Source organism: Paroedura picta, chromosome 4 (genome assembly GCF_049243985.1).
Source record: "Paroedura picta isolate Pp20150507F chromosome 4, Ppicta_v3.0, whole genome shotgun sequence".
Taxonomy (NCBI): domain Eukaryota; kingdom Metazoa; phylum Chordata; class Lepidosauria; order Squamata; family Gekkonidae; genus Paroedura; species Paroedura picta.
In genome coordinates this window covers 109,053,135-109,069,321 of record NC_135372.1, presented here as the reverse complement: position 1 = coordinate 109,069,321, position 16,187 = coordinate 109,053,135, and the positions used below count along the sequence as shown (strand labels likewise).

The following is a 16,187-nucleotide window of genomic DNA, read 5'->3' as shown; positions in this document are numbered from 1 at the left end:
TAGAGTACAGAAAATTAACCCTTTTTTATTGATGCATTGCAATTGTTCTACATTTTACCATATTATGTAGAAAATACTTAAAATACAAGCTACTTTGTAAAACCAAAGACAAACATTGAATCCAAAGATAAACTATGTTTTCACAATGGACCCTTTCCTCATATTGTTAGTAGTAAATTTTTTAAATATCTGTATTTCCTTTTGTTAAAATGATTTTTACATTGCCCCCTAAGTACACTGGCAATACAAACATGGATCAGTAATTGTCAGAAAAATGGGGTTGCACTTACCTGTAACCATTGTTCATCAAGTGGCCTTCTGTGCAGGTACACATGAGAGACTGAAAGATTGCAGGCCTGCTACAACGAAGAGCTTCCAAGCTTTTAAAGAAATTTCTAGGCTCCAGGATTGTTCCCTCTCCAGTCTGCAGAGATATCCTTCCTGCCCAAAAGGTCATGTGACAGAGGCTGGGCAAGAACTCCCCCATCAGCTCCCCTTGCTGCTGAGAGATCTTTGCTTGATCAGCAGCCAACAGTGGAGAAAGGAGTATGGAATGTGTGTTTGCACAGAAGTCCACTCAATGAACTACGGTTGCAGGTTTAGTGTAACCCAATTTTCATCATTGTTGCCTCTGTGCAAGCCCACAAGAACATTTGTTTCTGGAGTCCCCACTGATAAAATGCTCGATGAATGTCAGAGTGGACCATGTTACTGCTTTGCAAATGTCATTCAGAACACTGTAAAACAAGCCTGTGCCCTCGCAGAGAGCTTTTAGAAGAATGGGGGAAGACCTAAGCTTCAACATAAGCTGTTCAAGTTGTCTAAACCACCCATCTAGAGAAAGATTGAGCCAATACAGCTCTCCCTTTATTTGACCCCCTGAAACACACACATTTTTCTTTCCTGAATTACTATGTCAATTTTAAATCAAAAAGTAGTGCCTTCCTCAAATCTAAAGTGTTTAATGTTTGCCTCAACAGTGTTTCCGGGATGGGAAGAACACTGGAAGGTTGATGCCTTGGTTAAAGGGAAACTGAATCAGATGACTACTTTTTCCAGGTGGCATGGATAAAGGAAGGATCACAGTAAAGTGTTCCTCATTCACTCACCCAAAAAAGGACCCCCAAAAAAGGACAAATCAGAACTCACAATAGGTTCAAATGGTTTATACATTAATTTTGATAGAATGATTAGCAAACTCTATTGAGGAACTGGGAGTACAACAGGTGGAAACAAGTTTAGCAAACTTTTAACAGATTTTTTGATTTGGGAAAGAAAACTCTAATTGGCTCAGGGTAAGCAGAGATCACAGCTAGGTGAACTTTTATTGCTGAGGCAACTACGCCAATTTTTTCAATTCCAGGAGATAGTAGAAAATCCTGCTCAAACTCCAGAATCGCAGGTTGAACGCTTGTCTGTCCTCCTACAACATCTTTTCTATTTGTATCCATAGGTCCCCCTTGTCATGGGTTTATGAAAGGTTAAGACCTGCTCTACCTTTTTTAAAAAGTTCCCTACTGCAGGATTACCCAAGCAGCTAGGCAATGATCCAAATTCTGAGTAGTGAATGGAGCTGTCTAACTTCCTTTAGAACAGTATTATATGTCACCTTCCAGCTAATTTCCATAGAATGGAGAGCCATGCTCTTCTGGGCAAACAAGGAGCCAGAAAGATGTGTGAGATATGGTGTTTTCTTTTTTGGAACAAACTTGCACAAAATATCAAAGTGGGAGAAAATAAAAAAGATGACCAAGCCATCACTGCTGAAAAGTATTCCCCAGTGAAACTTTGCCCCTGGCAGCTCTGGAACATTTCTTGCTGTCTGCTGATGGAGAGATTTATTTCAGGGTGGGGGAGAATTCTTTGAACATTGTGGCCAGGTAGTGGTTTGATCTACATATTCATTCTTGTTCAGGTTATCTAAAAGGGTATTGTTGAAACCAGCAAGGTGAACAGCTATCAGATATACCTTGTGTCTTATTGCCCAGTGCCATATGAGTGTAGCATCTCTGCATAGGTGGAGGGATCCCATGCCTTGTTTGTTCAGGTAGAATTTTCAAGTGATATTGTTGTTACAAGATGTGATAATCTCTGTAAAAGAAGCAAGACCAAATTTGATGGCCCTCAGCACTAACAGATTGATATGAAGGGTAGACCCTTTCCTAGTCTATGACCTCCTTGCTCTCAGACTCTGATAAGGAGCTCCCAATCCAGCAAGGGAAGCATCCGTAAACAAATGTATATTGAGACTGTACTCCTAGAGGGATTCCGCTGAGGAGGATGTCAGCAATAGATTACCAGGTAAGAAATCTTAAAAGGGTTCTTGGGACAACTTTTTTCACTGAGGCTCAGAGGTCAAAACTCCTTATGAACTAATTTTGTAATGGCTTCATGTGCATATGGGACCACCACAGTAATTGAAGCCATAAAGCCCAGAAATTTCTGAAATCTGTTGGTTAAGAACTTTCATACAAGGGCCATCATAATTTTGGCTTTTCCTTCTATGCCATTTAGAGTTGCCCCAATGAAGTCAATTGGATGATAGTAAGGTAGGAATTCTCCCAATTTACCAGAAAACCCGGCAAATGTTAAACTTGCAGTCAATTTATCTGGGGAGTCATCTACAAAAATCCTGTCATCCAAGTAAGGAGATACTGTATAGCCTCTTAACCTTAAATATGCAATGACCTTAAACAGGCAATTTTGTAACCACCCTAGGCACTGTGGCTAGGCCAAAGGGGAGCACCATGCATTAGCAGGCAACCCCTGCATAACAAAATCTTAAATTAGTTCCTGCAGGCTTTGTGCATGGACACATGGAAATAGGCATCCTTTAGGCCTGCTGTAGTAAACCAGACATTTGGACCAATAAGGAATATTACTTCCTGAATGGATAACATTCTGAATTTTGACACATGCAAATGTTTATTCAAGGATCTTAGGTCTAAAATGGGCCTTTTTCCTCTTCCCTTTTTGTCAATGGCAAAATACCAAAGAGAAGAAACCTTTCAAGTCCTTCACAGATATGAGCTTTGTAATGACCCCCTCAGCCCAAAACTCTTGTGTTAAGAAAGGTGATGGGCTACAGGAGGGGACCAGTAAGCATCAGAAGAGAGGTAGCGAATAATAAAAAATAACCTTTTTGTTATGGGTAAAACCCACCAGTTAATAAGTTGGCACCAATTTCAAATAAACTTTGATAACCTTTCTGAAAATAACTTTACTAAACTCAGACAGGGTGATGGAACATTTCTAGAGTGCTGGTCCCTAGCTGAGAGGGTTTTCCTTCCCCATCATCTACCCTGTCTTTGGGGCTACGTTTTTTGGGTGTAAGGAGTCCCATGGCCCTGCTGGAGGAGCCTGGTATCTATAATCTGGGGTACATAGGGTCCTTGGTTGGTGATGCCTCTGACCGTTCCTCAGAAAATACCTTTGCTTAAACAGCATCATTGTATTGTGAAGTATGCCCTGAGACTTCACCATCAATCTGTTCTTTCTTATTTGGTGCAAGACCATATCACTTTGGTCACTAAGAGGTCTTGACCCTCAAAGTGGAGGCCTTCACCCTTGTATCCTATGGTTGGGCTGAAAAACAGAGCCAAGAGTGTCTCCTTATGACAGTGCCAGAGTCTATCAACCTAATTATACCAATTTGTTCCATGTCTGGCAACATTCAATTGCTGCCTTCCTAGCTTTTGGCCTTCTGAAATGAGGGCCTTTGCTATAGTCCTGTAGTATTTCTACAAAACATGTAATCTTTTCCCATAGCTGTGACATTGGCAATCTTCAGTTCTGTTGTGTCAAGCAAGTAGGTCTTTTCCCCCCAATGTGCAGGCTCCTGCCCTCGCAGTCCAGAAGGTCTGCCTTTCCCTTAGCATGGAGGACTTCCAATACCAGGGAGTTTGCTTGGGGTGGCAAAACAAGTAATCACAGCCCTCTTCTCAGATCCTGTATAGGTTATCTAGCTTCTTTGATAAGGCTAGGGTCGAGGCTGGCTTGGCCCAAACAACCACCAATATATAGTGCATCCCCCATAGCATGGGAGAGTAACTGGTCCCAAGTCAGGATTATATAACACATTCATTATGGGGTCAGACAGCTGAATTTATATATCATGGAACTCTAACCCCAGGGCTTTTGCCATTTGGATTAGCTGCTCGGACAATGAAATCCTCCATGGGCAACAGAGCAGAGGGTTCAACCAGTGTGTCATCGGGAGATGGCACTGGTGTGCTCTCAGACCCTGCTTCTGACATCTACCAACTTTGGAATCTGACCTGTGATGGGAGGTTCCTTCCCTAGCCTGTCATTGAGCCCAATGGCTTCCCTTAGATGTGTTGGACTTTGGAAGTTGCCAACAGCATGGACCCTGCAAAGGTGCCCACAGCTCCCACTGAGGTGGCATAATTAATGAGAACGGACCCCACAGATTCTGTTGAGATGGCCACAGGATCAGCAGATCAAACTACCCTTCTTTCCTGGGATATTGTTGGCAGCATTTTTTAAAAATTGTCTTCTGATGACTCCTGAGATTGGACGGCCCATCGCAATGGCTAAGGTGTCTTTCAATGCAAAGATGGGCTGGTCTTAACTTTCAATTTAAAGCTTATCAAATAGGAGCTGCTTTTTCTTGTGGGGGTCTGGGGGACCCAGGACTTTTAAATCTTCTTTACAGAAAATCTCACTGAAACTCATCTTGAGGCCCTACAAAGCAGCAGTATTGAAAGCACGTCCTTTCCTCCTGAAGGGAACTGAGGAAGGACTGATGACTCCACCTCTCATGTGACCCTTTCGGCAGGAAAGGTATCTCTGCAGGAAGAGGGGAGGAGGAACACTCTTACAGCCTGGAAACTTCTTTAAAAGCTTGGAAGCTCTTCTCTGCAGCAGGCTTGCACCTTGCAATCCCCATGTGGGACTGCACTGAAGCCGCGAAGATGAACTACCTTTATCTAGCGGCTTGTAAATAGGAGGAGCACAACCAGAAAAAAGTTAAATTCTACACAGTAAACTAGCATATCAAATACATTTAATAAAGTAGGAATTCCATTGCAATATCAAGGATTCAAGCAGAAATACTAACATTACATATAATGCACTGCTACATGTAGTGAGTTAGATAATAGTTCAAGCTGAATCTGAAATCACATATTATATAAAGTTTAGCAACAAACAAACAACTATGTCAACATGCGGCACCATTCATAAGTTAAAAATTAAAATGAGAAAGCAGGGCTGTGCCAATCCGATCACCTAGAAGCAATTTAATTTCATGTACTTAAAAAATATTGAGTCAGAGGTAAAGTACTGCACCGATCAACTATGTGCAAGCAGTAAAGCTCTGGAGTTGCTTTTTGCAGTGGAGTAACACAGCTGTGTGGCAAGACTTCAGCTATCAGAAACATGGAATAGTTGGCTTAACTAATCACAAGAGTGACTAAGTGAAAGACATTGTTTTTTGTCATTACAAAAGGCAAGTTTACTGCAAACTCCAGCTGCAGAACTGCACAATCACACATGTGCAAGATCCTGAGATTTCAAACAGGACATCTACACACATACAGCTGTGTGACAAAATGCAGTCTCAACATAGAGTAGATATTCCAAATTGTTCTGTAAAGGGGTTCAATTACTGATACAATATGCACATGTTTTCGTGCATAAAATATTTGTGTGCATGTAGGCTATACAGCTGTGATGCTACCCATCATCTTATCTCCCTCCATCCACAGTGAGACAAGATTGATTTGCATTAGGGGAAAGGTTGATTTGCATTAGGCCTTATTTTCAGAGATGAAACAGAAAACCCATGTCTGGACTGTACTCTACAGCTGGGATCTCTCATGACTGAATGCTCCACCGTATCAAAACAAACCAACCAACAAAAAAATTCTGATCACTCAAAATCCAGTTGGTAGATTCTCAGAGAGCCTTCTGCACAACACCTCTGTTTTCTACAAGCATACAGTTTTGTTCTTTATGGAAATGCATTCCATCATGTGAGACCATTGTAGGGTAAAAGTTGGAAATCTTCTGCTTTAAGCAGTGTATCCAAACACGGGTTTCGTATATTGTCTGTTATTTGTAAAACTAGGCCTTGGTAAAGAAGTATCATTAAAATATGCTGGTTCCAAATTATCTGACCTCTACATAAGTAATTAAGGCCATAATCCAGCCTGTACAGATACCCCTTTGTAGAAAAGGTTCCTAACACTGATGATGCCCAATCACATTTTGCACCTTGTGTAGACTTGAGGGATACCCGACTCAGAGGAAGTGATTGGGCTTTGAGGATCAAAATATATCCCTTAAGACTGCAGGACTTAATACAGTTTGCATTTCTTATCCAAGTAATTCATTGCAAGTCCTGGTTACTTCCCTTGATTCCTACTACTTTTGAAATTCTGCGGGGAAGGCTTGGAATTTTTGTCTTAGATGGAAAAGCACAACTCTGCCCTTAAAAGATCTTGCAAGGAAAAGTATGGCATACATGCCATTAAAACGGGAGGGGGTATTCAGAATGGGCTTGGCATTCAGTAGAAAATCATTTTGATAATGTTACAGCAACAGAAAGCATTGTTGACACTCAATGTTGTAAAGAACTTAAATGCCTTGGCTATCCTCACACTGATACAGAGGAAGAGACTGAACAACTTGAACGAAAGAGTACAGTAAACAAAGATTCACGGCTAGTTGTAATGTTAACCAACCACTCTCTTCTATTGCCAAAAACAACATATTCCTCATGAGAAAGGAAATTGAAAGGCTTATGGTCTACAAATTTCTTACTCCTATTTGAGTCAGTGGCTTGAATATCACCAGAAAACTGGCCTCACTGAAATTATTGGCAAGCCCCCTTGGACTTCAGTGGGGTCAGGGTTATTGCCCTGTATCATTCTACAAACTGTTCAGATTTTGGCCAAGCTATAGCATACATTTCAGAAATGGGTTTTCCATTTCCGATATCTTTGCAACATACTAAAACTATCCTATAATCCAGACTGGACGGAATACAGACTGGGTTTCAAGGCTGTCAAAGCCTCTTATTGCTGTAGCAATACCACTCTCCAAGCCAGATTATTCTCCATTTGGCCAAGATTATCCATTGTATTATGGCAGTGGTTGAGTGAACTGTAGTTTGAAGGAACCCAGGAAATCAAATGTGGTTTATAAACACACCACTGGTTGATCAGTTTGGGTGTGCATTTTCCTCACAACACAAGTGCTACAGATCTCAAACCTTCCCCCAAAGCACAACATTACTAGTGGTGTTAAATAAATTTCTGAATATTATGTGCTTTCCAGCAGGCTCTCTTTGGTATAAAAGTTCTAACACCAAACTAGTAATATTTTACAAGGAACATATGCTACACACACAAGAGAAAAAGGTAACATCACAATATAATCTAAAGAAAAGTAATTGCACGTGCTTAAATCACCTCTGCAACATCAGATAAAATTTCCCAATGCATTCCCAGCACAATATCCTATTACAAATGCATCAACGGCTAATCATATAGGTAACATTTTGAGAGGGGAAAGCTTTACTCCAAATAAAATACTTAGGGCACAATCCAACCAAATTCAAGTACTTTTTAAATGTACTGGCTAAATTCAGACTTCATGCCAAACCATGATTAGGGAAGATTAACTACAGTTAGAAGCGAATATGAACTGACAAATCATGGATTGCAATTGGCTGGTCAAACAAGTTCAACATTAAGTTTGTACACTATGTTTTGTGCCAACTATGATTTGGCATGATGAATTTGAGAAACCACAGGTTTGCTCATTATTCTACCTAGCAAGGCTACTGCACATCAAGACAGGAAATCAGCTTATAAATCTGAACACGTAGAGGACGGAAAGCAAAGGCAGCCAAGCAACTCTAAATTATAGCTTGCCTGTTATACTTTTGGAAGCTCAAACCATGATATGGATTCTAAATTATAGTTCGCAAAATCAAGGTTTGCTGTGATATTTGAACCACTGATCATGGTGGGAGCTGGGGACTGCACAGATGAAACTGATTGGATTTAAGTGCTTAAACTTTGAGAGGATTGCGCCCACAGCTTTTTAAGTTGGCATTGAAACTTAAAGCAACATATTTTTGCCACTTGTATCTATCCTCAGTTGGATATGCTCAATGAATTGCTTCAATTTGACGGAGAGCGGAGGGGCTTGCTGGTCCATCATAAGGCAAGCTCACTGTAAACTCTAGTCACACTACATAATCATTTAAGGCACTACAATATGGAGGGGAACACACCAGTCACACATACCTGTGCAAAACAAATCAGAAGGTATCCTTGTCTCTCATGCAGCTCCATTTTTTTCCTCTCTCAGTGCTACAGTGATGAGCTCTAGACGATTGCATTATTTCACATACATTCCAACATGTATTAACTCATTTTGGTTTAAATACAAAGGAATAGATCAATTTCATCCCCAGAAACGTTTTAAGAGTTAGACAAACACTAAATACAGAGTTCAAGTATAATCACTACACATTTTGATTACAAAGACATTTGGGATTAGCAGGAAATTTTGCTTGTTATATTTTGAATATGTACAATATTTCATTTTTTGTAAAATATTAAAACACCACCATTACAAAACTTCTAAAATAGTTTTAAATTCAGTAATAAACTTTTAAAATCTGGAATTTGTGTGTAATGTTTTTGCAATTCCCACATGCACTTACTGTATACAAGTCTTATTAAGAGCGCTTTAAAGTTTGTTGCCAACAAGATCCAGAAGGATATACTTGTTAGGAGTATAAAAAATTGTACACGTCAGCAGGTTGACATTTGGGTGGATTTTGGAAACTTTAGCTAAATTGACCAAGCAAGAAAAGAAATGAAGGGGAGGAGATCCCTGCATTTCTGAAAAAAGGAATCTAGCGGCAACTATTATTATTATTTTTCTTTAAAAAATTAAATTGAAAGGATACATAATCCAGTGGGGCTCTTCTCCACATTAAGTCTATTGAAATGATCAATAAACAGCTCGTACTCATTTCAATAACCAGGAGTCATTCCCAGTGGGGCTTGCTTGCAAAAAACACAGTCAATACATTTTTGTATGATGATCTGACAAAAGAATCAAACCATATTACAGACTGTTTTCTTGCATACAACTGAAAGGAAATTCATAGCATCTGCAATTAAAAAAAAACAAAACAAAACGACCCTCAAATTTATTTTGGAGACTCAGACATTGTAAGAAATAAAGTGTTACGGCTGAATTGGGAACTACAAACATAAAATTAACTATTATAACTACTCCTGCTCTAGCTTTAAACAAGGAAATAATTAAAACCAAGAAACTGGGGCGCAAGATATACATATATACACAGAGGAGGGGGAGAGGGAAATAACTGCTTTTGCAGAATTCAGCTATTGCCTATCAAAAATGTGAATTACAAAATGAACTATAAAATACTAACTCAAGTTTATAAATCTGCCCTAGCAACCTAGAGTTAAATGTGCATTTTTAGTGGCAATATGGATTTGTGCAAGCTGCTAAAATAATAATTTAAACAAATACTAGGTAAGTATAAGAGTTACGGAAAGAAACCCAGCCTTTTCAAAGAGTCCTTGATTTCTTTTCCCCCTCTGATTAACATAAACAGAATAGCTTTAAATGAATGGGGGTTCAGGCTTTTGATGTTGTTTATTAAAGCATTCATAAAAATTAACTGAAAATTTTAAATCTGAATATGATCCAAAAGGTTCTGCCCAGTCAGTGCCTGCGCTTCCCCCAAACAGCAGAGCATCACCAATTGTACAGACTCTGACGACCATAAAGAGCACAGTCAAGAAGAGCAAAGTGGGCCCTCTGTTCTCCTCCTCTGATTACACAGTGGTACTGTTGAGGAGCTGACAGGATATCTTCATTTCTACGATCAAGATGCAAACAGCTACCACCGATCTCTGCCCCAAAAGCTACAAGTAAGAGTACTGGTTTATCTTGGTAGGGCTCAGTGGATATCCAGTGTAAATAGCAGATCCTCTGGAAGCACCAATGTAGGACTGGGTGGCAAACTGATGTTGATACTGAGCGGGTGCTACGTTGGCAGATGTCAGCAAGCTAGGTCCCACACTGACTGGGACCTGGTGCACGAGAGTGCTTGGGTGTGTCGCATAGGTGGTATGCCTGGAGGAGCCCTGAGGGGAAAAGAGATGTGCAATGGAGTTGGTGGAACCCAGAGTGGCAGCAGTAGTTGGAGCATAGGTATACATGTGAGGCTGGCTTGCTGTTGCTGCTGCCAAGTGGGGATGCACCGGGCTGCTGTGCTGGAAGGTGTAGGGAGCCTGAGCAATTGTTGTTGGCAGGGGAGCAACATAAGCCTGCTGCCTACGTGGAGCTGGGTTTCCGCTTCTCTCCTGTGAGGCCAGTACAGTTGCTTGCTGGTTCTGCAAAGCAGAGAGGACATACATTGAGAAGGCATTCAGAGAGATAGAATCATAGAGCTGGAAGGGGCTATACAGGCCAACTAGTCCAACCTAGATGTTTTTCTATCATTACTTTTCTTCTTCTTCTTCTTCTTCTTCTTCTCTCCTTGGAAATAACAGGATATCCCAAAGACAACAGATTGGTTGGACAAATTGAAGATGCTAGCCAAAATGGCAAAACGGACTAGCCTAATGAATATACCTAAAGAGGAATTCAAAGATCTATGGTGTTACTACACGGACTAATTAAGTAGTTAACTGATGTATTGGAACAGCAAAGCAATCACTATGTAACTTCTATTCATTTTGTTCTTCTTTCTTTTCTGTTTATTCTTTATATATAGAAAATAAATAAAAATCGGTGGTAAACCAGCATAACATTTTTTTTAAAGAAGTTTCTTATCCAGACCAATATTTCCGGAGTTCGCCCCAAAACTGACAAAGAAAACTGGCTCTAGTCTTAACCCTAAAACTATAAAGGGGTGCAAAAAGATTCCTCAGATCACTGCAACTGTGCCAGAGGTAACTAAAGTACTGTGTTTAATGGAGAAATGGGAAGAATGACAGTGTAAAGGTAAAGTTTGTTATCAAGCCAGGCAGCATTGCAGACTGCCAGTAGTTAGCCTAGTTGGCTTGACAGAAGACACCACAGCAACCCAAAGCTGGTGACTTCTTTCATACAGCAGAAGTCAGCCAAAGGATTCTTCCCAGAAAGTAATGTTAGGAGAGAAGTCTAATATGTCTGATGTATAGTACGTGTGTATTACAACTCAGCTCAGAGATCTAGATATGTGAAGATGAAACAGAATCAGCCTAGTTTAAACCTCCACCCAGTATTTCTGCCCTACATATCCTCATCTAAGCTCACTCTTCCCCCAACATGATCGGACTCTTCCTCACATGCCAGTTCACAACTGTTTATGTCCAAATCTAGCAGCAGACTCCTCAGCACTAGTCATCTGATAGTAGATTTCTGCTTACCTGGCTAAGGTTGAGTGGCTGTACACCATTAGTCACCACACGGTGCTGCCGATATCCTGTAGGTGTGATACAGCATCCTGAAGATTGCCCACTTACAGATGCCACTGGCTTGGTCTTGCTCAGGCTACTCAGGACACCTAAAATGTTAATAACCAAGTTCAGCTTACTGTTTAAAACATAGAAAATGAGATTCTCTGGCTAGGATACAAAGTGCTAATGTATGCCCAAAGGTCTTGTATACCCAGTGAAATTTTGACTTTTTTCACAGCCCAACCAGCCATTTAGTTTCAAGAAGACATCCCAAAGCACTCCTGAGTGCAGTTCTTCATACCCCTGTCCTTCTTAATTAAAACCTGTTCGCAGAGAGGGGCATTGTATAAATTTAATAAAATAAGAGCTATACTAAAACATTTCGCCAGAGGCATTTGGTTAAGGCCATTTGAACCAATAACAACAGCAACTACTGGGCCCCCAGCCCCCCCCTATCAAATACACCATGGGGCAACCAGCACTGACAAATCTGTGGGGTTATAGTTGACATGTTAACCAGTTCAATTATTAGTTATTAGTGATAATGATGTTGATGTTATTGCTGTCATTATCAACTGATATAGTTACCAAACCTTCACCGTACCAAGTTTATGAATGAATTTAGATTTTATGACTTCATGTTCCATGTAAACCGCCCTGAGTGACAAGGAGAGGGCAGTATATACATGAGAAATAAAATAAATAAATAAAATGTTTACCTTACATTGCCTTTTCATGACCTCCCTTTCAGAAATCTCCCCATTGTCATTAGAGGTACCATCACTCACACATACACAGACATACACACAGACACACTCTATACTGATGACTATTCCATCACTGGTTAATGTGCTCTGTTGAACAAAGGAAACATATAGCAAAGCCTCCTAATATGCAAATCAGGATATTTTTTGGAATTTTTTAATTGTAGAGGTTCTATATAGTTGAAGAAAATAGTAAATACTAATGGTATAATGCTATGGGTGCTGGGTTCTGTATGCTTGATATCACTGTAAAGTGGTACAGAGATACTTTTAAGTAATTAAATAAATAGACCCATGTATATATGCAGGGAATGCAATTTTTGCTGATTCCCGTTTGTGGGGGAGGAGGTTATCCACCAAAAGGTGGGAAGCAGAAAACACTCAATTTCATACATGGATCTTTTCAACGGGACCCCACCTGCTGTAATGCATGAACAGCATATGAACCTGTTTTATGATCTGAAATTGTTTTTTAAAAAGCACAGGAATCTAAGCAGTAATTTATTAGGAATTATTAAGAGAGCATATTTCAAAACATTAAAGGCACAATAAAATATTCTGTAGAGAAATGTGTAAAAATGCACAGAATGGTGATAAACAACTATATCTAACCTGGAGACACAAATGGATAATTAAAGAGCATCATCCAACTCCATCAATAACTCGGAAAAATAATTTATAACGAGTAAGAATAATCCTTGCACAACATGCTTACAGTGAAGTAAACAGAAGTGGTCAGCATCACAAATCTGTTGTATTCATCCACTGTCAATCAAACTTACTGACGTTTACCCATCATCTTACAGTGCCCTGAAACTGATAACTCTGCTTGGGCTTACGCGCTCCAACCTTTGAGACGAAGGGCACGACAGCTGTGGAGACTAATGTTCACTGAAAGCACTGTGCCATTTCAAAACATAATCATTCCTTCATGGTAGTTTTGTAGGTGATTGACCATACCTGAGGCCTGGGTGGCTACGATACAGTCACTGAGCTGTGTTTTCAGAGGCACAATAATGGTACGGGAACTGGAACTCTCAGCTGCCCCTCTGTTTGGCTCCACTGCTGCCCCAGAGTTCCTCAGCGTGGAAAGTGCATCTGACGCATAGGGGCTGTTCAATGAGGAGTCTGAGTCAGGGGAATCATTAACTGTAACATAGCTGATGACATTGGACCTCTGCTTCATACCCAAGCTAAGAGACAAACAAATATTTACCCATTTCATTAAATTTATCCAAATGCATATTCATAACATTGACAGCACAATAATAGCACATCATAATTCTGTCTCTACAAGCTTAGGATATCAACAAAATCCTCCACTGGAGTATTACTGACAATATCAACAACACTCTGGAATGCCTTCTCCCAGGGAGACTTGTCTGTCTCCCTCTATTAGTGTCATTTGCCAGCAGGTGAAGACCTTTTAGTTTTATCTGGAATACCCCCAAATAACTGCATTTGGCCAGCCTTCTAGTACTGTGTGTACTAGAAAAGAGAAGGTGACTGTAAGCCGCTTTGAGACTCCTTCAGGAAGAGAAAAGTGGCATATAAGGACCCACTCTTCTTCTTCATGTGTGTAACTGAATTTCATAATTTTAACTGTATTTTAATTGTTTAATGTTTTTGTGTTCACTTCCTTGTGAACCCTGACTGAGTGGAAAGATAAGCATAATAAATAGATAGTTAGATAAATAGCTAAAATACACCCATATGTCACTGTGCCATATGCTCCTGAGGCCTGCGTAGAACTGGATGGTGTTGCAGTGTGTCCAGAGAAGAGCAAGGCTCAGTCAGTATCCTAAGCCTCTTCATCCTGGGCGAAAATGGGCACTGCTGCTGTTGGTTGTATTCTGAAAACAATTCCATGGGGGGCCATGGAGAGTTAAAATACAACTGCCTCCCCGCTCACCCATAGCCAACCCCAAGCCACAGTGCATTGTCACACTGCAGCTCTCCCTAGTACTATATTAGCCCTTGCCAGGACCCCTCTAGAGCCTCTTGTGGCGCAGAGTGGTAAGGCAGCCGTCTGAAAGCTTTGCCCATGAGGCTGGGAGTTCAATCCCAGCAGCCGGCTCAAGGTTGACTCAGCCTTCCATCCTTCCGAGGTCAGTAAAATGAGTACCCAGCTTGCTGGGGGGTTAACGGTAATGACTGGGGAAGGCACTGGGTCAGACATGACTCGGTGCTTGCACAGGGGATACCTTTATCTTTAGGACCCCTATAATTCAGGTGACAGGTGCATAACATGGGGAGACATCTCCCTAGCCTCAAGGCAGAAAGATGTCTTTATTTTAAAAATGCATACAATACTTCAGAGGCCTGTTTAGATCACATACAGGGGAACTCTAGAATGGGAATACTAGAGGAAGGTTGCTCTGCACAAAAAGGGAATACTCTGAACATAGTATTCTCCTTAGTGGTATCTGAAGCCATCTTTGCCACATGCGTGTCTTTCCCCATTTAACATGGGGAGTGCCTTTTGTAGACAAGCACATGTAATGAACTAGGATTGATCAGTGGAAAAAGGAAGCCAGGCTAACAAAGAACACAGTGATTAGATATGATCAAAATGGACACTGGCCAGAACATTGTGCAACTAAAAGAAGTGGTGCAGGATATCCTGATGGATTGATTGATTATTTATTATGGTCATTGGCCAGCATCAAAGTATCTACAGACTAGATATCCTGACGGAAGTTGTGTCACAGGACTGTCAAGAGTCAGACTTGACTGAATGGCTAACATCATCATATGTACTGTTGCCATAATGTCTTCATCCCACCCCCTTCCAACTACCATCACCCCCTGGAGACTTGAACCCTTGAACAGGAGAGGACTTGGTGATCTACTGCCTCTGCAGAGTGCTATTGCCTCTGGGCATGCAGGTGAGTTCTGTGGCCATGTTTTCTTCCCTGAATGTGCAACAGGTAAAAGGGAATATGGTTGAAAGAATGGAATCAAACCTACATCAGTGGAACACTCTGGCATAAGTACATTCCAGGACTCCTGTTGGTAACCATCATGCTTTTCCTTGCTTTGTTCCCTTTTCCCCTCCATCATTATACTGTACACTGGGAGAGCATGTTTTTTTTTTCCCTGCATGCACTGATAAGGTGCTTCTATCTCTGCCTACCATGGGAGCATCATCAGCTTACCAGATCATGACTGGCAAGTGGCAGTGGGACTACTACGGACTCTAATGCAACTGGTATATGCATTTTGAATAGTACTTTTTCCCTTCAAGTATTTCCCATCTGATGAGTGCTGGAGGAGAAAATCCCATTTCATTCTGCCATTTCATTGTGATGCCAACACTATCTGATATGTGAGGCTGGCAACGTGCAATTAGTCAAAGATAATCCTGTGAGCTTCTCAGTTCAGCAGGAATTAAAAACCAGGTACACCACTAGAAAAGCAGCATCCTCTCTACTTCAGCATGCTGGCTCTTAACACTATCTAATGGATTCATAAAAAGCTTGACATTAAGTTTTTCTACTTTATTCTATGCTTAAGTTTCTATTTATTACTGGAACCATGATAACAGTCCATCTTCCTATGTAATGACAAAAGTGTCTGAAGGCTGACGTTTGCATCACTCAGTTTTTAAAATGTTTCCAATGTTACTCTGAACATCAGATGGGACTCAATTTAATAAAAAGTACAATTTCAATACCCACTTACTGAAGTTACTAATAACATGGGTCATAAACTGTAAGGCGTGATTCATACGTACTATGGTTGGCGGAACAAAGTTGTATGGTAGTCCATAACTAATATGTCAGATAATCAGAATTTCTAGAACTGTAAACAAGAAGTTCCATCTCACCCTAGGGTCTCAAAATGAAAAATTCATCATGTCTCTAGTTAGTTACTCCAAGGATATGCCCTATCTCTAAGCATCAAGAACTCTGCGTAATGCACCCACACTCTTCCCCTCACTAGAAATCTCTTTAAA

At 40.6% G+C, this 16,187-nt stretch overlaps 1 protein-coding gene across 6 annotated transcripts in view; it reads right to left on the bottom strand.

Moving 5' to 3' along the window:
- HIPK1 (homeodomain interacting protein kinase 1) overlaps nucleotides 1–16,187 on the bottom strand; it is a 44,602-nt gene continuing 28,415 nt past the window's right edge. For all 6 annotated transcript variants that reach the window (XM_077334951.1, XM_077334955.1, XM_077334954.1 and 3 more), the window contains 3 exons: nucleotides 13,190–13,422; nucleotides 11,436–11,572; nucleotides 1–10,415 (listed from right to left, as the gene is read on the bottom strand). In XM_077334951.1, the coding sequence (XP_077191066.1) occupies nucleotides 9,945–10,415; nucleotides 11,436–11,572; nucleotides 13,190–13,422 (841 nt within the window). In that variant the 3' untranslated portion in view covers nucleotides 1–9,944. The remainder of the gene's footprint in view (nucleotides 10,416–11,435; nucleotides 11,573–13,189; nucleotides 13,423–16,187) is intronic.